The sequence below is a fragment of the Myiozetetes cayanensis genome, unplaced genomic scaffold, assembly GCF_022539395.1.
Source record: "Myiozetetes cayanensis isolate MyiCay16 unplaced genomic scaffold, myiCay2020 scf13, whole genome shotgun sequence".
NCBI lineage: Eukaryota > Metazoa > Chordata > Aves > Passeriformes > Tyrannidae > Myiozetetes > Myiozetetes cayanensis.
This window is the reverse complement of record NW_026086937.1, coordinates 1,959,419-1,985,133: the sequence shown is the minus strand read 5'-3', so window position 1 is coordinate 1,985,133 and position 25,715 is coordinate 1,959,419. Positions and strand designations below refer to the sequence as shown.

The 25,715-nt window shown below is 42.9% G+C and overlaps 1 protein-coding gene across 14 annotated transcripts; it reads right to left on the bottom strand.

Annotated features, from left to right (window-relative positions):
- Positions 1-388: 388 nt before the first annotated feature.
- GK5 (glycerol kinase 5) lies at positions 389-24,948 on the bottom strand. 14 transcript variants are annotated; one of them, XR_007628007.1, is made up of 22 exons: positions 21,928-24,948; positions 21,389-21,493; positions 19,238-19,331; positions 17,256-17,331; positions 16,730-16,823; positions 15,862-15,993; positions 15,039-15,114; positions 14,357-14,418; positions 14,196-14,269; positions 13,805-13,865; positions 12,780-12,906; positions 10,530-10,634; positions 10,388-10,429; positions 8,966-9,051; positions 8,187-8,290; positions 7,207-7,266; positions 6,396-6,529; positions 5,196-5,328; positions 2,914-4,223; positions 2,614-2,706; positions 1,779-2,002; positions 389-872 (listed from the first exon to the last, which is right to left on the bottom strand). XR_007628007.1 is itself a non-coding variant. In XM_050308692.1 (19 exons), coding segments are annotated over exons 1-19 (1,731 nt in total). In that variant the 5' UTR covers positions 22,093-24,948; the 3' UTR covers positions 1,010-4,222. The 14 variants fall into 14 exon arrangements, 8 of the variants coding, with proteins under 8 accessions (XP_050164649.1, XP_050164653.1, XP_050164651.1 ...); XR_007628005.1 differs by having other exon boundaries at positions 2,614-4,223; XR_007628006.1 differs by having other exon boundaries at positions 1,779-2,706.
- Positions 24,949-25,715: the final 767 nt, after the last annotated feature.

Below are 25,715 nucleotides of genomic sequence, written 5' to 3'. Positions count from 1 at the left end.
CACAGAGATAACATGAATAGAAAGCACTCCCAATAGTAAAAACCAAAACGGGTACTGGTTCTGTTGGAAGCGCCGCGGGAACATTTGTTGGGCCAGGCTTTCCCTGGGGCAGCGGGCACAGGGCCAAGCTCACAGCTCCCCATCCTTCACAGTCCTGGAACACAGCTTAGTGCCAGGGAGCAAGCCGAGCAAAACGAGGGTTGTGGGGACACAGAAGCAAGAGTAGGTGCTTTGGCTACCGCTAGACCATACATATACCAGATTAAACATGGTAAACTTGTGTTCTTCTTGCTTTATGGACAATGTTAAATGCTCTAGGAAGACACACTTGATCCTGTCCCCTTCACTAAAAAGGGAAGGAACATCAAAAAACAGGTGTTCAGCCCACAAAGTAAAGTTCTTCAGTGTCAGTCTAAGGGAAACATTAGCAAGCTAGACGTGTATGTTTACCTCAGTGTGGCAGTTCACGACTGACATACTAGCATTTGCCCAGGAATTCGCTGACTTTGTGGTCTTGGTTTCCTTTCATCCTCTTTATAATACTTCCATCAAATGTAACAAGACCTTTTACCAATATTTGCAGTGTTATGCAAGATACATTCATGAAAGCATTAAAAAAAAGGCAAACTATTGTGTATTCTCTTGGAGACCCCCTCCAGCAGGTACAGTCCCAATTCTCCCATGATGCCTGCCCTGACACGAGTGCAGAAGGTGTGCAGTGTCTTGGAAAAGGGAGCAAACCAGGGGGACTGGCTGATTGCACTATTCACTGAGTTACCTGAGCTGAACAAATACTTGAACTCAAACCCAGCCTCGACAAAGACACTTGGGCTTCAGATCTCTCTTTGTGGTTCATTGGTTTCTTGACCTTTCTGCAAGAAACACCAAGGAGCTGAAGTTAGATGTTACATCTGATTATGAATGTACGAAAAATAGCCATTTTAACCACAAAGGAGAGAAAAGGTCACTCCTGTAGTTTGCACTTGCTTTCTACAGCAAACTGCAGAATAAATCTATATACACACACACACAATCTTGAGTTTGAAGCTGGTGAAACAGTGATCAGTTCACACGAGGGTAAGGACACTACAGAGGTAACATTCTAAATCAATACACAGTCCTTCAGAACTTTCACAAATCCCAAACTTTATCCCAGAGTGAGGGCTGCACTGAAAAATGGCTTAGAATTGGGTTTTTTAGATATGCTAAGGCATAGCAGCTACTTGCAGTCAAGCCTGCAGTGTGGGGAGCTCTTGTGTCTCCCTCCAGAACCCATCAGTGGTCTCCCAGCCCTAGAACACCACCCTGCTCCCCCTGGCTGGTCAGATCCCTCCTATTCCCCTTTCCAACATTTACTGGTTTCACTCTCTTGCCAGCCCAGTGCTGTGATAACCTCACAAACACTAACCCCAAACAGGCTGCCCCTCCAGCACCGCTCCTTTCCTCCTGCTGAACTTGCACTGACTCCCTGTAAAGCCTCAAACTAACGTGCTGCCCATCTCCTGGGGCAGGGCACTGCCACACTCCCCACTCACCCCACAGACTGCCACTCCAGAGTGTCTGCAGGGGGATCACAGCTGTGTGCTGTTTGGCTGGGAGCAGGAACAACTGCTCTCTGCTGTGCCCCACTGACAGCCAAGAGTGCTTCTTACCCCTTTCTGCTGTGCCCACTGACAGCCAAGAGTGCTTCTTACCCCTTTCTGCTGTGCCCACTGACAGCCAAGAGTGCTTCTTACCCCTTTCTGCTGTGCCCACTGACAGCCAAGAGTGCTTCTTACCCCTTTCCACACGGTGAGAGCCTCCTGTGCCGTGCCCTGACCTTGGAAACAGTGGGACTAGCTGCAGGATCTTGCTACAGAGATTATACCAATGGAAGTTAGCAGGATGAAAGAGCAGCTCCAGGGTTTTCCTTTTTTTACTGTCTTCTAATCAGGAGAGCAAGCCTGAATGCTCTTGTCAGAAACAGATGAGAGCAACTGAATTTAATTCTACATAAAATCAGCTGTTACAGGAGAGAAGAAAATACTGCTTAGAAGAAAACAGAACTCAAAAATCCTGACCAATTTCATTACAGTGAGATTTTAAACATAGCTGCTGATTTTTTTCTTAGTTATGTAAGGAAATTCACACGTCTGCTCAACATGTTCAACTATCTGGAGACTGTTCTCCTGATATGCAACACTTAATCCAGTAGTAGTTAGACCCCTCCAATATTAGAGGTGTTTTTCCAGCCATACAGTGCCCACACAGATAACAGGACTGGATGTTGTTAGGAATGATAGAAGTGCCAAACTGAGATGGCATTGTCTGCTATCAGCACTGTGTGCATCTGTGAGGGCAGGATGCCCACAGGTCATTAACACATCTCAACTGAACTGCCCACTCTTTGTAAGCCTGGTGGGGTGCATCACTACCCATCCTATATAAAACATTCACAGCCTCAACGTGGTGTAGTTCTTAAAATGATAAAACTACAAACTAGCTAATATTTATCATTTCTGTATTGTTACCTTTGTTATCAAACTCAGCTGATAGAAAATGTAACATTGCATATGCTTTCCAAACTGATGAAAACTGCCCTGAAATAAAAAAACTAAATACAAATAAACCCACCAGCAGTAAAGGCTGTCTTGTTTTAAATAAAAAGTTAGCATGAGTGAAGTTCTACAGTGGTCTTCATGCCCTTCTGTTAAGACAGCACAGCACCTGTAAAATTTCAAATTCATTATCAATTCACAGGTACCACTTCTAGATATCAGCACATTAAAAAATTCCTGGGAAGGTAAGATCAATTTTTCTTGTAACAGATAAGCAAAAGAGACTTTGATCAGTAACCAAATTTCTTCAGGATGGCCATTAGTCTGGTTAGTCTTTGGGCAACTACGCATCACAAGCTGAGGCAGACTCTCTAACCTTCAAAGGTTCCTCCATTTGGGAGATTTAAAGACACCTCCCTGTTTGTTTCAGAGACTTCCTCACTCCTCTGAACCTCTTCCCAACAGAACTCACGACTCTGCAGGCCATTGGAATGGCTCAGCTGGTGAATGGACTGAGGCTTTTTCACATCCTTCCTTTGCAGTGAAGTTCCTCTCCTGCAGATTTCAGGCTCATGAAAGGAAAACAAATGAAATTTCTGCTTCACGAAATTAACCAGTGACAGTGGTAAAATGCTTATCCCAAATAGGCTCTCTAAGACACTCCTTGGAGCAACAGGACTATACAATCCTTCTATCCCAGCTGTGCTACTGCCAGGAGGAAAACCACCCCACGTGAAGGTGCAGCCCAGGGCCCATGATTGCTGAATTACCCTCAGTGCAGGGCCCATGATTGCTGAATTACCCTCAGCAAAGGGATCTGAAGAGGATCAGGCTCAGCTCCCATTGCAGCTCCATCTGGGAACACTGCCTGAGCAGGCCCAGCAAAAGCACAAGACTGACAAGTGGACATGAGTCAAGGAACCCTCATCAAAGGGGCAGTAGGTGGACATTATCCCCAGGCAGATGTTGATGAATCTAAACTCTTTCAGTGAGAACAAAAATACCAGCAACTGAGGCACAAACTCCTGCCTGAAATGCCACACTAAAAGCCTTTCTGTTTGACATTTTCTTTAGCAGTGGTATTGTAAGGACAGGAGAACCACAAACCAAACAGGGGTGTTAAAGCAAAGCAACTGCTTCACAAATCCTGTAACTGCAGGTTCTTCCTTTACAGCAGGAGGAGGCACTGTTTATATCAGTCTTAGCCCCATCTGTAAAAGCAGTATCTCTGCAGCTATCAGCCATGCCTGTATATCCTGGCACACTCCCAGAAATCAGCAAACAGACCTGTTTCATTAAGGATTTCCACTAAAGAAGGTTCAGGACAGAATGGTCTCTGCAGCTCACAAGGATACCCAGAGGGAAAAAAAATTGCCAAGATGTAGCACGGGTTGAATGGCAGAAAACAACAAAAGAATAATAACCAAAAAATGGCATTTTAAGCTAGGGGTGACAAACAAATGAGACCTAGTTTGAAGAACACAGGTAGTGTAAATGCTCCAACTCATAGTACATGACTAAAAGAACTGAGGAAACAGTGTATGATTTGACCTTCCATGCTTCAGCACAAGGAAAAGGGAATGATAGCTCTTCAACCCTCTTCAAGAGAACTGACAAGTCAAAGGCAATTTCTTGTCTCCGGTGTCTGTGGAATACAATCACCCACAGCTCGAACTTGAGATTATTCTGAAATGAAAACGTTTAATCATTTTAAATTTTTGAAGCTGATTTACACATACTCCCGAGGAAATTACAATAATTTAAGAGTAGTGATTAGCAAATACATAATAATTTACTACACATTTCTTTAATTATGGTTTATTTGTTTAAAAAATACAAAAGTAATTTATGGCTTCAAAAATAGACTTTTAACTCCCTTTTAGCTAATAATAATAGAATTTAAGAATGGCCTTGAAAATATTAATGGTACAAATACCTACAAGTTAGATAGCATACCTGGAAGTATTTTTAATGTATCTGTGTTGGCCATGCTAGATAAGATTGCTTTTAGTCTTTATAAAATTTTTTAAAAAGTGAGCTACAAGTTAGATAGGAACCAGAGCTACAAAAATCCTGGATTCTTTTTATTTTTTAAATGGAGTGCTGAAAGCCTATTTGCTTTTGTATTCCATCTTAATTCAGTGCACAGGAGCGTCACCACAGAGCTGGGCCAAACGTTTTCTTAGAAAGCCACCCAAAAGTTGGTAACAATAAAAAGTCTTTGTACACAATTGAATCATCACAACCCACCCCCAACAATCATTTGAAGTTTCTCAGCAATGCCTAGCGGAGTGAACGTGCCTTCTACCCTTCCTCCATGATCAGCATGCCAAAATTTGAGAGATCAGAGGGAGGTGAGCCCCTCAGGAGAGAACCCCTCCCAGGATGAGCCCCCCTGTGCAGCACATGAGGGACTGCAGCAGCTGGAACACCCCCAGGAGGGCAGGGAGGGACAGCAGAACTGCAGCTGGAGCACAGCTGGGACAGGGACAGGGGAAGGGCCATCACAGTGTCACAAATCCAGCAGCAGGGGGGGAACTCAGGACCACCTAACCCCTACAGACACCAGCACCAATTCCAGTTATGGTTTTCACTGTCCTGTTATAAACATGAATGAAAACATCTTAATTCTTCTAGAATTAAAATGCCAGTTTCTACCAGTGCAGGGAGTGTTTTGTTGCTTGCAGCCAGGTGTCCATAGCAGGTCTGTATTCCTCTGCATCCCTTTGGGGCTCAAACACTGTTTCTATTCTCCTCAGCTTCTTCAGTTGTTCTTTGTCAGTCCAAAATCCTACAAACAGAAAATTCATTCTCCAGCTCAGCTGTAAATGTGTTATTTTTGAGTTGTTGCAATCTATTTCCCAGAGATCCAAAGCAGAGACACAGCAAGAAATCATGACAGCTTCCCTTTACTCAACCAACAGCTTTCTCAGAGGGAAGCACATTTTTAACACTGTGAAAACCCTTTCCAACAGGATCCACTTGTTTGGAATCCTGACAGTGCATCTGCTCAGCTGGGATGGTTTCCAAGGAGCAGCTCTGGGCACTGAAGTTCCTGCAGGTTTCATCCACAAAGTGCTTTGGGCTGCAGGTCCTTCCCAATGCAGAAGGGCCACAAACCCCAAGATTTAACTGCTTTCCTACTGTCTCAAAAAATTCTATATGTGGCAGAAAACAGCTGGTGTTACAGATTCAGATTAATTTAAGTCATTAAATCTTTCTTGCCTGCCACGGGCTCCAACTTTCTGACACTTTTAATCGGTGAATAAGTCTTACTAAAGCATAGAGCTTTTATCTTCCATTTGTATTATCCACACATCAAGGCAATTTAATGAAAACACATTTTGTAGGTGCATATTCAGCAAAACCCTTGACAGTTTGTAGTTTTAAGTCTGGTTAATGATATAAAACAATTCTGGGTAAGTAGAGCTAATTTTTTCTGTTAATAATTTATTTTTTACTTCCCTTTCTGTGAAAACCTTAGAGAACAGAGGCTCAGCTCACAGATGGCAGGAATGGCATGGCTGCAGGTGAGTGCAGTGGCTCCCTTGCCCTGTGATCCACCCCCATCCAGCACTGCTCAGGCAGCACAAATGTGGGAATGAGCACAGTGAGGAAAGAGAAGCAGCAAAGCCAGGGTTCACCTCTTTCTTCTCCAGTTCATCCTTCTGACTGTACTGTACAGAGAAACAAACACTGCTTACCTTGGATTCCCACCAAAAAGGCTAAAGTAATCCTTTGGGGAATTCTTACTATTATTTGAAGTTAAGCCCTTTTTTTGTCTGATTTTTTTTCTCTTCATATTTACAAAAATGCATTATAAAGGGAAAAACAACAACCTTTTTAATGTCTACATACCTGAAGCGAGGCCTGCTAGAAAAGCTGCACCAAGGCTAGACATATCAGCATTTGCAGGTTTTTCTATCTTCTTATTAATTAAATCTGAAGTCATCTGCATAACAAAACTGTTATTACTGACACCTCCATCAGCTCTGTAGGGAGGAGGGAAAAAGTAGTTAGAAAAATGTGTTAAGTTTAAATACTTACTGCTGGCATTTCAGAAGACAACTCTTGGTGTTCCACACCTGTGCACACATCCTGTCACTGACAATACTGCAGACACGCAGACAAAGGCATGGGAGAGCAGTTCACAACCCTACTGAAAATTCCATGAGTTTCTCTCATTATCTCCTAATGCTTAACCCAAAAGTTGAATTGCTACTATTACAGTCACTATATGAAGCAGCAATTTTCTATCAGTGAATAAAACCCAACACAACCATACAATTTGAAGTTTGCATTACAACATAAATGGGATCAGAATTCTAACATTCCCTAGGCTGTACTTCCACACTTCCCACTGTTCAGTTTGCACTCTTCATGTGACATTGCAATGTGCACTCTGGTGCTACCTGAAAACATGCCTTTGCCTTCTCTTTTACTTTTGTTTTAATAATTAGAGCAATTCATTGCTCACCTACTGCCAATCATCAATGCCAACAGGTGTGAGGAGACTCTACTGCTGCTGAAGCTACATTAACATTTGACTTGGGAATCATCTACTTCTCAGCAACAGAATTATTACAGTAAGGTAAAATGCATGATAAAGTTCACAGCTATTTAAGGTCAAACTCCCATATATTGAATTTAGAGGTCCCACAGAACTCACCGAATGGTTCGAAGAGGAATGTGCACCTTCTTCACAATGGTGTCATAAAGCAGTTTGTTTCTTTAAAGAAAACATTTAGCTGAATTAAGCATTATATACTCCATGAAGTGTTTCCAGTATCTACATAGTCAGAAAATAAAACACAAGGCAAAAAAAGCCTCAGTTCTGTCAGAACTGCTGCAATAGGGAGGGAGTTTCTAGAATGCACAAATAAAAAAAACAAAACCACTGCAACTGGTCTGTGGTCCTTACTGGTCATAATTACAAAGGCACAGGTATGGCTAAATCATGGCCCACTCTGGAATGTTCATTCTTTCCACTGCAAATTGCTGATAGGTTTCTACAGACAAGATGCAATCACTGATTTCTCACTTGGAGTGAGGGAAGTCGGCCAGCAGAGCGTTAATTGGAGTTTACCCAGCTGTTCTTTGAGGGGAATAGCTGAAGGCTTCAAATTTGACTTGTTCTGAAACGTTTCATTTCACTGGAGAAAATCTAAACACAAAGGATCTCTACTGTTTTTCTGTTTATTTGTGTGATTCTTGGGGAGTCCTGTTTAAGGGCAGGAGTTGGACTCTGTGATCCTGATGGGTCTCTTCCAACTCAGCATTTTCCACGATTCCATAGCATAAAGCTTTGAGCTTCAGGGGTACTTTAAACACAGCTGGAATGGGCTACAGCTTCTGACAAAGCACTGTCATCAGAGCAGGGACAAACTTCAAACAGAAAACAGTTTCAGAACATGCAAAAAACCAATATAATTTAACAATCTATATGGTTACTGAATAACAAAAACTCTGAACTAGCAAATATACACCAGTGTCACTGTGAAGTGTTAAGGAAAAAAAGGAAGCAGCTGAAACTCCTTTCCAGCATAGCAGTAACAGATCCCTACTATTTATATTTCATAAAGTGCACAAGTCCAGGTATCCATTTCACACTGCTGATCTAAATAAAAGCCAATGCAAGAAATGCAGTACCTGAAAGCCACAGATTCCAGTATAGCTCGGACAAGATGGTTCCTGGTGGTGGAAGGCTTCAGCCCCAGGAAAGAGGCACACAGATATGTGTCATCCACAGACACCTGCACAAGAGACCTCACCATGAGTTCAGTGAATTTCATTTGTAGGCTTTTAAGAAAGAAATCAAAGAGTAAGAAGAAAAAAATAACTTACAACAATTACAGGCAGCAGTGAGAGAAGAAAAGTGAAAACAATATGTAAGAGGAATGGAGTGTTATTTTAGCTACCTCAGAGAACAGTTTAAATAGCTTCTTTCAACAGCAAAAGGTTTAAGTGACATCCTAAATAAGTGGCTGTTTGAGAGCAGGGAGCTGGGCTACCTGGAGAAGAACTGAAATTCCTCTTTGCTTTGTTCCATCAGCACTTACACTAAAGGAAGGGTAAAGATGTTAATTCTCTTCAGAAAGAACCACTAGTCCTGGGAATGATTAAAAGGAGTATGGTAGACAAATGAAGATTAAAAAAAACTCCCAAAGAACTTTTAGAATCACACAGAGATGAGATAATTCAAACCATTTCCTATTTTGATAGATTTTTTTCTCAAGGGGAGAATGGTGTTTAAGCATTCTGATATGACAGTGATCTTCATACACTGTGATGAGTGACAGACAGTAAGAACCTGAGTAGTACACAATAAATACTGTGACAAGGTGGAAATTATTACATTTCAACAAGTAAAAGTGAAAATTTTAATTGGGTTATTAAAAATACATTCTCAATTATATTCAAAATTTTACCTGGAGACCTGGAATGAAACAAACGCCTTGAGAATCAGCAATACTCTGTGCCATCTTTGCTGTTTCATCTACACTGGTGAAAAGATCTGTAAGGATGCATAAGTTGAGTGCTTTTATTACATTTAATTCAATTTCTCCATTTTGTCTCGCTAAGAGACAAAAATCTACATTCTGAATATTGTCTTATGTAATATTCTCAAACTATGCATTCTAAGGGAAATGGTCACTTCTCTATTTCATGTCCATCAGTCACATTAAAAAACCCAAACTGTTCAGAGGAAGGCTGAACTCAAAAGGATCCTCTCCCACCTCCTGTGCTGTAGCCTTTTAATCTGCACATCCTGTAAGAGCTCACTGTATTTCCCAACAGACAGAAATGGGAAGCCTCACCAACCTTATCGAGGCTCACTTTGGCCCAATTCCTCTTTTACCATTCTCTAAAGCTGATAAAAGTTCCTGAATTGTGCTTCTTTGCAGTAACACTTTCAGAAAATAAAGGTCTTACCTGTTACAGAGTTTAAAGCAGCGTGCCTTTTTTAATCTCCCTCCCTTTTTTTTTCCCTGTGTAGGAGCAGCTGTAGCTCATGACCATTCTACTGCTGACTAGCTAGAAATCCTTCACACTTGTGCACGTACCAATAAACCCATTTTAACTCTGGAATCTGCAGCAGTGAGCTCACACATGCACACTGACCCTGGAGTCCACAGCTCTGAGCTGAGCTTTCCTCACAGCCTGCTGGCTGTTACCCTCCAGGCTCACTCACATGCTGCTGGACCATGAAGACCTGAGGACCAACCTGAGTCCCATTTAAGCCCCAAGGGCACACAGCAGAGCACAGAAATGCACACGTGCACCAAAAGCTGGCAACTGTAAGAAAGGGGAATTTTGTGGTGACTGCACTCCAGGGAAACCTTTCCCAGACAATCTTTTCTTGCATCCCAGTAAAACTCTGCTAAGTTTTTAAGTAAGGCAAGCAAATTTCTAATTAGAACACTCAGAACAGTTGTCCTATAAACAACCAGTGATTTTGAACATCAGCTACCACAGAGCTATTATTTTCTTAGCCTTTCATTAAACTGGAATGCAAACCCTTTCATTACATGATAATAGCAGCCAACAGGCACATCACCTCTGTGGGAAGCAACACTGACAGCACCAGTACTTGAGAAGTTCTCCACATCATTTTCATATAAATCAAGCCTGTTATTAACTCTGAGATGTGGAGCTGGAGACCTCTCAAGAGCACTGCAGCAAGAGCAGGGAGTTTGTCATGCTCAAGAGCAAGCAAGGAGTGAAATGTTTCAGGAAAATCAAAGCCTCCACAGGTAGGAGACTCTGAGGCAGAGGCTGAAGAGGAGATGATTGTACAAACCAAACTCCAACTGCCTGCAGCAAACACATCCAGCACAGAACACACTCACCTGACACTGCAGCTCTGCTGTCCACAGCACCTGGGCTGCTTTCTTCAGTCAGGAATAATAAAACCAGGTCCATTAACAGAAATATGAGCCCATAAAAAGCTTCTCAAGCAGTTCTATATTTAATCCTCGATTAGGAACTCACCTATATCCTGAGCCCATCTGATGGCAGTGCCAATCTCGGATATAGTGCCTTCAGTTAAGTAAACAACTTCTTTCCCAATCTTCCAACCAATCAGTGGATAAAGACCTTCATTATGTTTCATGAAAGAAAGCCATTTAGTTAAATTAAATGTTTCCAGAAAACCACTACAAGCATTTCCCACAATAAGACCAACAAAAAAAAATTATTTATTCAATTCCTTTGCAAAACTGAAGCTAAAAAAATAAAGTCACCAATAGAGGTTAAGCATATTGCTTGAAAATTTAGTGATGGGATTACAAGAGACTTGAGCAACAGGTTGTTAGACCAAAGTTAACAAAGAACAAAAAAAACCCCCACTATCAAATTACAAAACAAATCCCTTTAAACTGAAGAGCTATCTGTACATACTTTTATTTTTCATAGGATAAGAGATTGTGCATACCTAAAAATTTATCAGTGTTTTCCTATTTAAGTCCATCAAATTTTCCGTAAGGGATTCTAAAAGGTCAGATTCTTTTCCCCCAGAACAAAAAGTTTTGATATCTGTTTGAGTAAGAACTCAGCACAGCATAGCAGAGTTTTTAATGCTAAAGCAAAAAGATTTGGTGATGCAGCTGGGGGACATCTGCTGTGCAGCTGCATCACCAAGTCTTCCCTTGAAAGGGAAAAAGGGACACACATATCTCCAGACCATTGGTGCAGGTGTGCCTTACAATCTTTATTTTTCACCAAAGGTAAAGCCACGAAGAAAAAAAAGACCAAAAAAATTAATTAAGCCAAAAGTCCTAAAGAAAGGCAGCTAATCTGGGACAGAAAAGTCTATCCAACAGGTGGCCTTCCTGAAGATGCTCTCCCCAGAGTCTCCAGGAGTGTCAATAATCCTGCCCCCAGGGAATGGATCCATGTGACACTGGGCACGGCCAGAGTTAATAAGAACCACTGGACTGCCAGAGGGACAGCATTTACACCTGCACAGCATGACTCCATCAGTGAACTGTGACAGCTGATGTGCTTGAAGGAACTACTTTATCTCTGCTTTTTCAAACTGTCACCCAGAAGAGCTAAATGTAGACCAGAAACCAGAACAGCAGCTAATGGACAGCTTGCACAAAGATGTGCAGGATTCCTCCTGCAGTCTTAAATACATATGTCAGCTTTAAAGACTGAACACATCACACTTCATGCCCAGGGCACTGAGAAAGTCAGGTACTTAATTGTCCTACTGTCCCCATGATTGCCAAAGACATAGGCAAAATCATTTCAGCCTAAGGAACAGCCTGCAGCAGCAGAAGTTTCCCAGCACTGCCTCAGAAGAGTTTAACTTCTATCAGATCACACCTAAGTATTTTCTTAAAACAGAATGGAAAAACCTTACAGCCTGGTTTTTTTACTATTAGATTTCCCCAGACTACCTATGTATGATTTCCTAATGACATGATTAATTAGCCTGAAATCATTTACATTCACAGGGAATTCAGTGTCTGTGCTATTCAGTTCTGATACATCTCCTGTATTTGCCAAGGTCCTTCAAGACTTGAGCTGGTCAAAGATTCCTTAGCCCACTGCTGTCCTCCTTCCCAGCCCCACCCACCCCACACTGAGCTGCCAGCTTCCCCAGATTAGTAACTCTTTAAAAATATGACAGACACAGAGAGCTTGTGTGGGCAAATTCACTTCAGTGTCATCTGCTGCTCTCTTGACAAACAGCCACCTCTGGCAAATTAACGAGCTCGACAGACCACAAATGTTCAGAACAGTGAGGTTTTAAACACTAGAAACACATTGACCATTCCTAGTGTTTTAAAAGACAACTAGTAACTGTTAATCCTGCATTGATCTCACTGCAGGTAATTTGATGCATAAGGGCTCAAGGGGAGGAACTCAATCCACTACAACTTTTTGTTGTGAGAAGCCAGAGGACCAATCCCTCTTTTCTCCAGTCTTCTATTGTACAATACTGCTATCAAGAACAGGTGAAAAGAAAAAGAAAAGAGGGAGGGATGCAGGTAGCAGACATAATTACTAGCAGTGTTCTTAAGTTCTCTTGCTGAGAAGTATATTTCAGGAGAAGCAAGATGCGTGTTTCTAATTAAAAATCTCCACAGCCTTGTGGGCCAGCCCTCCCCAGCTGGTTTCCTACAGCTAAAGAAAGAAGGAGAAGTACAGCCCTATTCTACCCCTCATGTCCCCTCATCATTAACAGCTACCAAGGAACAGTGAGAGAGTGGAATACTCTAAACACTATCTTACTCCTCTGTGATGCAAAGAGGTGCTGCCCGGTGTTGACGTTCCAGAAGCCGCCCGTGCCCATGGTGAGTTTGACGTCTCCCGGCTGGAAGCAGCACTCGCCAAACATCGCAGCCTGCTGGTCAGCCACCTGCACCAACACACACATCAGCCCCCAGCTGAAAACCGTATGGAAACCAAACAGTGTCTGATGGTTTAATATCTGACACGGATAAACGGGGCGTTTGCAGTCCCAGAGAGCACAACAGAGCAGCTTGGCTGGAATTCTTCTTTCTCCAAATAGAAAGTTGGAACTTTTGAGGTCTTGCCTTCCTTTTTCCCTGATAACCCCCCTGTACCAAATTATTCCAAGCTCAGTTTTTCAACAGTGATAATGGTTATTATTAAATGTACGTGCTTATGTTTTCGCCTTGGTGAAACAGGAAATCTCCAGATTAATTTAATCTACGGTTCTTCAAAAATAGCAGGAGAAATTCAAATTACCTAGGTGACAGTTTTTTCACTTAGCTCAATTCAAGCAGATTTTGCTACAAGTCATCACTTTAGAAAAATAATGAGTTTTTCCTCTTTCAAATTCTAACTACTGAGGCAAGAACATGTTATTTTCCACTTATTTTTAAGTGAAGAAAAAAAAAGATATAAAAGGGACCACAAGCAGATCTATTAAAAAATGCTCTTATATTTGTGCAGTCTTACTGAAGGCAAGGCAGAGTGGACTCTGTTGCACAACTCTGCATAGAACAACTGATTTTAAGGCAGGGACACACACTGTACCAGAGCTTAGAGCCCTACATTCAGTGCTTAACCATCTGGTCCCTAACCCTAATGGACCTCAACCTCCAGAAATCCCTTCCTGTTCCTCTCTCTCCTCCTTTTCCCCTCAGGGTGGTAACTGAGTTTTTGGAGAAAAATTCAACAACCCATTCTACTGTAAAGTCACAGTGAAGGAAGCAAGTACTAAATCAAAGGCAGATAAATAGTGCAGGTACCAAACATACAGATTTAAGCAAGTAAATATTTTCACTCACCAGTGCCATTATTGGAATAGGTACCCCAAATATTTCAGAGTCAGTTGATCCAAAGTTGAAGCTTAAAACAAATGTTACGGAGAAACATCACAATACTGAATAGCACTTCTTGTTAAAATGAACATACACAAGGCCTGAGTCTGCATCACATATGAAAGGTGATGCTACTGGATTTATTTTAAAGAAAACATAAAAACTATCACTAACTACTGTCAGAAACCCAGTAAAAAGAAACTTCGCACTTCATATATTTCTACAGAAGGTATATCTGCATATAGAAATAACTTTGTGTACCTGCACATAACTGGGCCTGTGCAGATTATGTGGTATTTTTATAAAGGTAATTAATTTAACAGTTATCATATTCTTTTAATGATGTCTTCACAGTTACCTCGTGTCTTTCACTGGTGGATAAATAGACACTGGGAGAGAAAGCAGATTACACAAAGTGGGGCTCCAACATTTCTGAAACGAAATGGAAAAAGTAAAAATGTCAGCAATCCTCTCCAAAGCTCAACAAACAGCAACAACCTTTCCCAGCACAGCACATACCGTGAAGGGTTCAAAGATGCCTGTGGAACTGGCATTGGAGTAATCTGTGGCATACACAGAACCTGCCATGAGAAACACAGAACAAAGCAAGCCTTTCAGACAGCCAGACATTTCAGAGTCTCCTTTAAACATCTCACTGGCTCCCATCAAATACACACTGAGTGTGTGTGAGCAAAATCCCAGCGACACCACAAGCACAGACACTTCACCTGCTGCTCACCACAATAATGACCTGATTTCCCCTCAGGAACCTGGGTGGGAGAGCCAACACCCCCCTCACCAACTGCACCCCTCTCAATCCTAACCCATCCCATCAGCATTGGCCCTCAGCTCAGAAACCTGACGTTCTTCCACATTTGCAACAACTCTTTGGGTTTTTTTTTGCTTTCACAGGTTCTTTTCTTCAATCAACACCAATTAGTTCTGTTAGTCCTCTTTAAATCCTATACTCTGCAAAGGTTCATTACATTGAATAGTTGTTTCCCTTCCAGGCAGGGCCCAAAGAATATTTAATTTGGGGTTTTTTTTAACAGTCAATACATTAAAGTATTTATCAATTATCAAATAGCACAAATTGCAAAAAAAGTATTTGAATTCTAGGATACATAAATGACAAGTCATGAACATTATCTCTTAGATTCCAGTGCATTTTATGATATTTAAGAGGAACTGTAACATTCACCTTTAGTCAGTCTATACAGTAACCATGTGTCAATTGTCCCAAAGCAGCAGTTGTTTTTTTTGGCAGCTTCTTCAGCCTGGGAAAAAAATATACATACAAACAAAAAGTATTTAAAACTGTATATAATAAAGAGAAATATATTTACTAATTCCTTTTATCATTTTCTTCATGGTTAATGAGAAAATATTTTTCTTGTTTATGACTTCTGTAAGGAGTTCAAAATGTTGTTTTCCTTGGGATCTTATACCCCTTTAAAATGGGAACTTCAGGTTTCATCTAATTTCCACTAAGTGATGATGTTTACAACCACAGAACTCATAAACAGAACATACCAACTAAATTAACTCAAAACATGACTGAATACAAGGCTTTAACCAAGAGCCAGGATCTTCTGAGCTTCTTGGTTTGATAGTCACATATTTTAAACATCAGTGCCTGAAAAAATGTGGGAGAGCGTTCATCTCACTGCAAACTCAGCAGCCTTTTTACTACTGCACATTTCCAGAAGCAGAGGAAGAAGCTGTACAAACACAAGTCACTATTTAGGTGACTGGGCTTTGAACACTAACACAGATGAAAGTCTTTCTGTTTCTTCTGAGGGGAAGAACAAGACAAACCTGAAGTGATTCCAGCCAACAGTCACAGAACCATAGAATGGTTTGAGCTGGAAGGGACCTGAAAGATCATCTCATTCCAACCTCCCTGCCCTGGGCAGGACACCTTTCCCTGGACCAGGCTGCTCCAAGCCCCATCCTAAACCAGCTCCAAGTCACCTGCCATCATCCTCACTGGAGAAAGCTGCTGTTGTTCCTGGCCACCTTACCTCAGGGATGTTTTTAAACACCCAGGACAGCTTCATAGAAGTTTGGTGTGTTGAGAAGGTAAGAAAACTTGGTGCCAAATATCGATCATTCCCAGTCAGGAAATGAAGCACAGTAAAAATCACACGGATTACCTGTTTGAAAAGAAAACAGTGACTTAATGTTCAATCTCGCCTTGAAAGCTTTCTGATCAATCATCTTTAAAGGATGACAGCACAGGTGGAAGCTGCTGACACAAGACTAGATTTAAAAAGCTGAAACTCTGTTATTCTTGTGTAAGATCAAGTAAGAATTGTAAATCAACAGATGGCCTTCCTGCAACACACAGCACAGGCAAGAGCAGCTGCACTAAAGTCTGTTTGTCCACTTAGAGGAAAAGTAACTTCTGTCCTTCCAGTTGGAGCAAATCTTTCTCTTCTAAAGGTATGAAGCACAAGCCATGAGCAGCATAAAATACACCTCCTACAGATGATCTGAGCAAAAAGTACATGGAAAAAAACCCAAAACAACAAGAGAAAAGCCCAAAGCACTGCCAAGCAAGAACCACCTGCCTACAGCCAAAACTGAAGCTGCAGCAGTGTTAACATGCAACGTTTTATTATAACAAAGAGACTAAAAAGTAACCAAGTGCATATTAGACCTACAGGTGTCTTGTCCCTTAATTAATTACCTGCAGGCTATCAGTGCTGCGTTTTGATTCTTGGCACTGCATTCCATGCTAATATTGCCCAGTGAAACATTTTGAGGCTACAGAACATCACCCTAGCACGTGAACAGGACACCTGCAGTATTCCAAATACTGCCCTATGTGCCATAAAAATGAAAGAGCTCTAATGTGTCCAAGCTGTATCTACATTAGCACAGTTTTACCTTCAGCAGAAGGGAGTTATTCCAGGAACCCACAAGTTCAGCACTTCTTGTGTCTTGCCAGCTTATGAAATTATGAAAAGGTTTCCCTGTCCTCCTGAAAAACAGTATTGGGACATTTCCCCTTTAAAACTGCAGAACACAGATTGCCCAAGAAATTCAACATCATCCACCATTCTCCATCAGGACAATTAACACTGAGGTGATTCCCAAAGTAAGTGCACATCCTCCTGATGGATTCAAGGAGTTACTAGATAAGCACCCAGGCATTTGGAATGTCAGACTTCTTACCAGAAATATAAAATACCTATGTGTTCAGCTCTTCCAAAGCACTAAGAACAGAAAGGCCATACCCTCACAAACTGTGACTGCTGTAAGGTGTGGCTGTGCAAACACAACAGGAGGGACTGACATTTTTTACTTTCAGGTTGTGACTTAACACAGTTCAGCATTTCCACAGCCTGCCCCCATCCAGCCCAGGACTGTAAATGAATACAAAATCATTTGAAACCACACACAACGTACATACTTGTGCCATGTCATGAAAGTTCCTCTCTGTGTGGAGATGCCAAGACCAGCAATCTGCCCCATGTGAAGCCCTGCAGCTAAAAAACAAAAACAAATGAAAAAAAAAAGGCATTTATTTGAAGAAATAAATAAAAATACAACTTCTCCAATATAATTAGAAAATCTATGGAATACTTAGGAAATTAATAGTTTAAGAGAATATAACTCTCTACAGGCTGCCCAATTAAGTGGCTAGAGCAGTGAAATGTCAGACAACTGATTCCAAAGCAGATAAACAAACTTATGGATTTTCCAAAAGCAGTTGTGGCACACTGACCTTTCCTGCCTCCTGAAAGGCCTGTTGACACTCTGCAGGAATAACCCCAGAGACAGGCAGGCAGATTGCATAAGCCTATACACTCAATTAAAATGTGCATTTCACATGATGAACGCGAAAGAAAGCACAAACAGAAGTACCTTTACAGACTTACACAAAGACTTTTGGTAAAGGAACAAGACTAGATCAATCCTGTAGGCAGTAAAGAGATTAATGCCAGCATGTCCTGATTTTTTACATCACTTTGATAATGACATGTCTCACTTCCAACATTTCTTAAGCAACCTTTCACAATTCCTAAGAACAACTTTGCTTAAACCATGTACCACTGAATGCAGAGTATACCTCACAATACACCAACTTCCCTGTTAAACCTTACCCTCAAATAACTGTTATAGAACATTTGTTCTAACATATATAACTGTAAATAATTAAATATGTCCACAGCTGTTTTCACAGCAGCTCCAGTCAGCTTGCTAAGCTCTCGTGCTCTCCAGATGCCTCCATGAACGAACTTCCATCAGAGAAAAACAAACCAAGAGACAAATGTGGATGTTTTTCAGCTAACCTGTCTTTTGGATGGACTACCAGAGTAAGAAAGGGGGTTGGGACTGTGCAGCCAAGAGTTTCCACCTTTAGGTAGGACTGGACTTCATCAGCTCACCCACCTGCACATGGAATCACATGTTTAGCTCCACAAGCCCTGCAAACCCAAGCATAGCTTGGGTTCCTCCTGCTTCCAGTCAGTCCTGCCCCTGGTACCACACCCTCTCTTGTGCCACTGGGGAAGCTCTGCTGGCATAAACAACCGGACAGTGATTCCACTCAGGAAGCTGCTCTAGACTCGAGACATTCCTGTAAAGAGGAGGGTGGGACTGCTTCTTTTGACAGCAGTGTGAGGTCAGAAATGACTTAAAAATGACCTAAAAATGACTTGCCAACAGTGCACCCTAGCCTGGCCACAAGACAACCTTCCCCTTTTCAAACTAGCTGAAAAATCTTCCTTCCTCATCTGCCTCACAGAGTGGGAATGAAGGAAAACAGAAAGGTCTGTGGGGGCTGAGGTGGCATTGCTGTCCTCGTGACACAACAGTTGTGGCTGCTGAGAAAACCAACCAAGGGCCCAAAATAATCACCTTACTCCTGGTGATGGTGACTTCCCCTGTTCCCTAGGCAGCCTTCCAAAGGAAGAGATGGGCAGTTTTGGCTTGAGACAGAGCAACACTTGCAGCCCAAATTGCAAGAGGGGCTGAATGGGAGGAACTTAGAGCAGTAGATGCAAGAGTGTGATGAACACACACAGGCCAAGGAGGCTGGGACCTGGGGGAAAGTTGGGATACCTACTCTCTCTTCATGCACAGAGGCACGTGGAGGAAGCCAGACAGTGGGGAAGGAGGCATACACAAAAAGCTGGAGCAACAAGGTGCTGTCACTGATGTGTAAATCAAGTATTCACTGGTTCTACTTCAATCCTGATCTGGCCCCACTGAAAGCAAAAAGGTCATTCAAGTGCCCTATTTTACATAATGACTGAACAGACCTCAAAGCATGTTGTAGATCTGTGCTCAGTGATGAATTTTCAATCCTAGCTAAAAATAAATTATCTAACAGACTTTTTACTAATTTTGGTAAATAAATAATTATTTTCTCAAACTTTAAACCCTTACTTTGTACAGCCTCTTTTATTACACCAACAAATTGACTCCACAACACTTCAGGATCTAATTCAACCCATCCAGGACGAGGACGAAGCGACTCCACCTGTTCAGGAAACACAACATTTTATGATCCCTAGTTTACAGAAGCCAGCATTCTTGCGCAACTCAGTGCAAACAAATTTGCTTTTGCATTTTTTTTCTTAATTTTCTGAATCTCTTAGAAGAAAAAACAATGTAACTTTCAGAACAGAGTTGAATCCGGGTGTGTGATCTCTAGAAAACTTCCTCTGTTCAGAGGGAATAAAGAAGCCCAAACCCCCAGGAACTTCAGAGGCTGTCAACTCCTTTCAGAGCTGCAAATTGGAAAGCAGATGCTGAGAGAGCCTTTTGGCTCCACCGCTGAACTCCGAGCTCCTGACCAGCAGCACGGCTCAGCAGGGCAGGGCTCACCCACTGCAGGGGCTTCCAGCGAGGGTCAGCTCCCCCGAGAGCAGCCCCTGCCACCTCTGACATCCATCAGGCTTCTACGCTTCCCCTCACTGCAAGCTTTTCGCTGCAACAACTAATAGTAAAAAAAGTTACTGCAGAGTTCTGGAGACTGTCTCGATCCTGAAATCACGGTTAGTACAAGCCAAAAGCAGCCCGAAATCCCTGTTCCGAAGTTAACACTTTTTCACGCGGCGCTGTTACCCGATGGGACGCGTGTGAACGCCAAGTCCTACGCAAGCCTCAGCTATGCCCTGCTGACAAAAGCCGTTTTGTTCCGAGAGGAATCAGCCGAGAAGCGACTGACGCGAAGGTAACGGGCAAGGGCGGGCGGGAGCGAACGGGGCGAGTGCTCCGGCGGTACCTGAGGGTTCCCTTCCCCCGGGGGCTCTGGGGAGGACCCGGGGGATGCCCGCGCACCAGGACGAGCCAAGGGGCCCGCAGGTCGGAACCGTTCCCGGCAGAGCGGGCACGCCGGCCCCGCCCGGCTCCCCAGGCAGGTGCCGGCCGGGCTGCTCGGCCGGGCCGAGCTGAGGGAGCCCGGCCGGACTCACCTTCCTGCAGCTGGAGCCCCTGACGGCGGCCGCGCGGTCATAGACGTGGCACTTCACGGTCGTGCTGCCCACGTCCACCCCCAGCACGAACCGCGCCGGGGCCGCTCCGGCCCCGCTGTCGGGCTGCCCGCACGGCATCGCCCGGCCCTCAGCGCGGAGTGAGCGGGGCCGCGCCCGCCACAGCCCGCGGAGGGGGGCGGGCACCCTGCCGGCCTGTGGGAGCCGTGCCGGCCCCGAGGGCGCCCTGCCCGCCTGTGGGAGCCGTGCCGGCCCCGAGGGCGCCCTGCCCGCCTGTGGGAGCCGTGCCGGCCCCGAGGGCGCCCTGCCCGCCTGTGGGAGCCGTGCCGGCCCCGAGGGCGCCCTGCCCGCCTGTGGGCGCGGGCGGCGCGGCGGGGCCGCCGGGCGGGCAGGTGGCGCCGCCGGGGGCGGCCGGGGCGGCCTCCGCAGGCCGCGGTGCGGGGCGGAGCCCGGGCGGGAGGGGCAGCCCCCGCTCCCTCACGGCCACGGGCCCGGGGTCCCACACGCGGGGCTGGAGCCCCAAGGCAAAGGTGGTCTCTGTGTAAATCCAGCCAAGGCACGGGAAAGGCTTTTATGGTTAAACACGATCTGAAGGCAACGAGCACCAGCCAACAAACTGCACGTCAGTACACAAAGCCATCGGCTGCAGCAATTCTCTCGTGCCATCAGTTCGCACCAGAGAGGGAACCGCGTTTAAAATCACGGTTGGAACAGAGTTAGAGACACAAGTGTTCCCCTATTGCCCTGAGATGGGGCTGTGGTTTTTCAGCACAAACAAGCAGAAATGTTCTCAGTTAACCAATAAAATTCAGGATGCTCAATACCTAAACTAATATCAACAGAATTTAGTTTTAACCCAAATTTTATCAGAAGAATTAGTCAATTAGTTTTAACTCATTTAATTAGAGCAGGAAAAGCAAAAGCAAATACACTAAAATATTGAAAATATTTCCCCCCTGCATTTCTGGTTTGACCCCTCTTACAAAAAATTCTGCTATGAATTACAAAACAGTATTGTGTGGGATAACAGTCCGACGTGGTTGGATCTTTAAACCAGAAATACTAACGACAGTGAAAGCCACAGTAAGAAGAGGCTTCTCACCTCACATGGGCAGTTGCAGAGGTCACTGGGACAAAGGTTTGGATCACAGGGAACTGAAGGCACACGAAAGAGAAAGCCAAGGAACGACTGCTTTACCTCTCCTCCCTAAGGAACAACATTAAAAAGTCACAATCTCTTTGACTTTTATATTCTCTTTGACTATAAATTGACAAGTTAATACACTAATAGAGGTATGTCAGAGAAAGGTATCAAGCACTTCATTATCTCATTAAGACTACTTTCCTTCAAACTAATTTATCAAAAGAGTACATTAATAATTATTTAAAACTCCCAAAGAAAGCTCCCTCATTAAGATGCAACACATGTAATTGTTATAAAAGGCTAAAATCTCTCCAAATATTAAAAAACTAAAAAGCCTTAAGAAAAATGGGAAATTGCATCTAGACATCCTTTGTGTTTTTACAGTACCAATGCAAGTGGGACCTGTCTTACTGCAAGATTAAGCAAAACCTCAAAAAGAAAATGGAGGTGCAGGTTACTTTCTTCTTATACAAGCTCTTAATTTAACAAATACATACCCTTCTGATTGCAGGGAAGCGAGAGTAAGCAGATTTCTTCTTGCAGAGCTTAAATTCTGTGTAATATGTTAACAAAGAGCTTAGATGTGTACATGGTGAAAAAAAGATAACATGAACCAACTTGTAAAATTGCATTGCACATATAATCTCAGTTATAGGCATCATGCATTAAAATTGCTTCATTTATGAGAGGCTTATGAAATACAAATTTTATATTATTGTTCTGATTGTAATGTGATGAAAATAATGCAATAGAGGAGGCAATGGGCTTTCAGACAGGTATAGCTTGTCCACACATGACTTATGTGGCATTGGCTTCTGTTGTTTTGGCATAAATAATACCATTCCCACACACTCTCCGTCTATCGAAAACCCCTGTCACCCTCAGAGGAAAATCCTATCACCAGTACTCATAAAACACCTCAAGTTCATCTTAGCACAGACAAGAACTATTCAATTTGAAGTGAAAATGTGTGGAGTCCTTCCTTTTGTACTGTGCTGCAAGGCTGGTAACGAGCCCGTGGAACCTCTCCCACCCCCTAAATCCTGTGTTGGGGTGAGAGCACGCAGGTGCCACCTCACTGCTCACCAGGGAGCTGGCACTCCTGGGGCACGTCCCAAGCACTGCAGCAGCTGGGTCCTGCACTTTGCATCTTCTCTGCCCAAATCCTCCTCCCTGGGAAGCAGGACTGGTCTTTTCCTGCACTATCAAACCAAGTGAAGGAGTGGAGGCACTCCAGGGACCTGCCCAGTGCTGTAGCAAAGGAAAAGAGTTATTAAAGAAACCAATCAAATGGCAGAACATCAGGGGCAGGAAGATCCTGCATGGCTGGCAGGGACAGCAAAACTCCTGCCACGAGTAATTCACACTGAATATTTGTAAGCAGTGCTAGCACACTCAGCATGTTTCAGGCAGCAAGAAGGGAGTTACTGAGAGGCCCTGAGAGACAGGACTGCTACAGACCCAGCTGACCTGACTGCCAGAAGGAAAACATGCCTGGACATTTTCTAGGACCAGATTATTAAACAGAATTTCCAATTTATTAATTAAACTGCATTTTGGATAGTCAAGTTATTTTGTCTCTAAAATGAAGGTATTCTTGGGTACATTTCTGTGGTGTGACTGATACATAGAAACTTCTTCTTTCACCCCGGGCTTCCAGTGTGAATGAACCAAACTTGTCCCTGGCACTGCTAAAAGGATCCAGCTACTGAAATCTAAGAGAGCAAGGCACAAAACTTGTAATGCAGCGGTTTTTTCTCTATCTTTTCTTCCTTAGCTGTGTTTTGTCAAGATGAATCTATTCTATTGCCTCAAACTGAGTTACCATTTTACCCCTTTCCTTAGCTCTACCTTTTTAACAAGTTTTAACATTATGAAGCATTGGCTTCAGGGCCTTTAATCCTTAAATAAGAAAGAGCCCCCTGATTTCTGCTGCTCCACAGGCTGGTGCAGCCCATATCCATCACTCATTAACCTGGCCTGGAAACTTAACAGACAGCCCAAAATGAAAGGGATGATCTCGAAGCAAGTGCTGCAATAATTTACCACATGACTCTTTCTCAGCAGTTCCTCCTCTACTCCTGCCAGCATTTACCACTCTCCTCAAAGTCAACAGACAGAACCACATACAATGACATCACTTCATGTATCATGTTAGACTTGGGTGTCATTTCAGCTTTTGGCAGCCACAGCAGTTCCATTCTTGCTCAGTCACCCTGCCCTCACGCTACAAAAACGGTACCAACACAGCTGGTCCTGGGGCTCCACAGTGAATTCTCTGAAAAACAGCACAGGGGAAAGAGTTCCAATCAGAGTAATTCCTTGATACGGCTCATAATGTGGCTCTTCAAAAGGTTTGGCACTACCCAGTGGGAGCAAGCAGTAAGAGACTGGTTAAACCTGTATTTTTAGTAGAGAATTGCACATCCAATCTGTGCCCGAGGCACAAGCACTCCTTCCCTGCTGCCAGCTCTGCAACACAAGAAACCCTGACCAGGAAATGAGGTGGACTTTGGACAATCAAGTTTTAAGCCAAGAATTTGTCCACCACAGCAAGTGAAGTGAAAATCGGTGTATTTACTCTGTTACTGTTTCATTATTTGGCTCATTACTTTTACCCAACCTAAGGAATATCTACACTTGGAGATATGCAGTGTGTATTAATGAGATAATCTCCATCATCCTCTGGATGTCTCTTAAGGATTTATTATGTGGCCTGAAAATGATGTAACTATGAACAACTTACTTCCTTACAGAGATTAAGTTCCTGTTTATAGATGTGTGTGTATATATATGATGGTCACTTGTACCTAGAAAATTCAGGGCTGAACAGCTCTTTAAAAGAACATTGATTTCAAACCTAGAAATTCACAGGAGAAAAACTGAAGACAGAATAAATAGCCATCAATGAGGCTTACTCAGAACAAGAGAAGGATATACTAGAGGCTGAAGGGATGAAAAAGCACTTAAGAACTATTGTTTCAATAAGACCTAACCACTAAAAAAACAAATCACCAAAAACCAAAAAACATTAGAAAAGAAAGCAAAGGGAACGAAAAGGAAAAAAATTAAACTGAGAAAAATGTAGAAGGCAGCAGCTCAGTAAATTCACAGGTTCCAGCAGCCTACACTGCCCTCCATTTACCTGCTGAGTTATGTTTTGATGACTGACAAAACACTTCAGCTGCTTGAAAGAAATAAGCACTGGAACAAACATCAGGAACTAACAGTAAATTTCACCCTCTATCCCAAAGTAGCACTGCATCTAAAATATGCTAAGTTACTCACAAATAGATCACTTAGTTGCACTGGAATCACTTTTTGCTTCACTGTGTACCTTCAACAAGCTAAATTTGACGACTTTGAATTTTACTGTTACTTGCACAGAAATTACACTTTGGTTTTGTTGGGTTTTTTGCCAGCCTTTGTCTTTTGTTCACTTACAGAAAATACAGGACTGGGTGTGACCATCAACTTCCATCAAACACTGCCAATGCAGGGATGCTACTGACCAAGTTCTACCAGAAAAAAATAAGTCTTAATGGAAAATGTTCTCTGTTCTTTCAAATAATAGAATCAGGTTTACTGTTTGCACTTGCTGGCATTGCAACTCCTTCTTGTTTTCCTTTGATATGTACTGCCTTTCAAAGCAAAAATAAAACAGAAAATACGTGAATTTAAAAAAAATAGGAGTAAGCAGCCCATCAAAAAGTGGCAGCAATAAGGAACTGTTGTTGGAACCATGGATTCTTTTGTTAATAAACAACAGCTACTTACCTCACGAGATCAGTTCTTCAAAACATTTCTCAGGTACAGTCTCAAAAGCCAGGGGTGCTCCTGCACCTGAATTTGAACTCTTTAGGCCAAGAGTGTTCAGACTGCCCTTACGCCCTTGGTGTCACTGTGTCCCTTTTCCAGATGACAGAAACAGAAGAACATCACTGTCTCTCAGCAGCAAGGAAGGCTGATTATGGAATACAGATGGAGATCACATTGCAAATAAAAAGAATAAAAAACCATCCTTATTGTAAATAACAATTCCTTCTTTGAGAGTCCTCACTCACCTGGATAGTTCAGATCAACCACAGGAAATTGAACAGCAGTCCCTAATTTTTGGATGGGAGTGTCCATGCAAGATTTATCATGCCCTAACCAATACATTTTCCAGTTCTCCCTTTACTTGTTTTTCTTCTCTTTAGTGCTATGCATGGAGATGGAAAAGTAAGGGGGCAGAACAGCCATGCAGGGTAACTGCAGTACTTAGAAGTTCATTGACTAATAATTT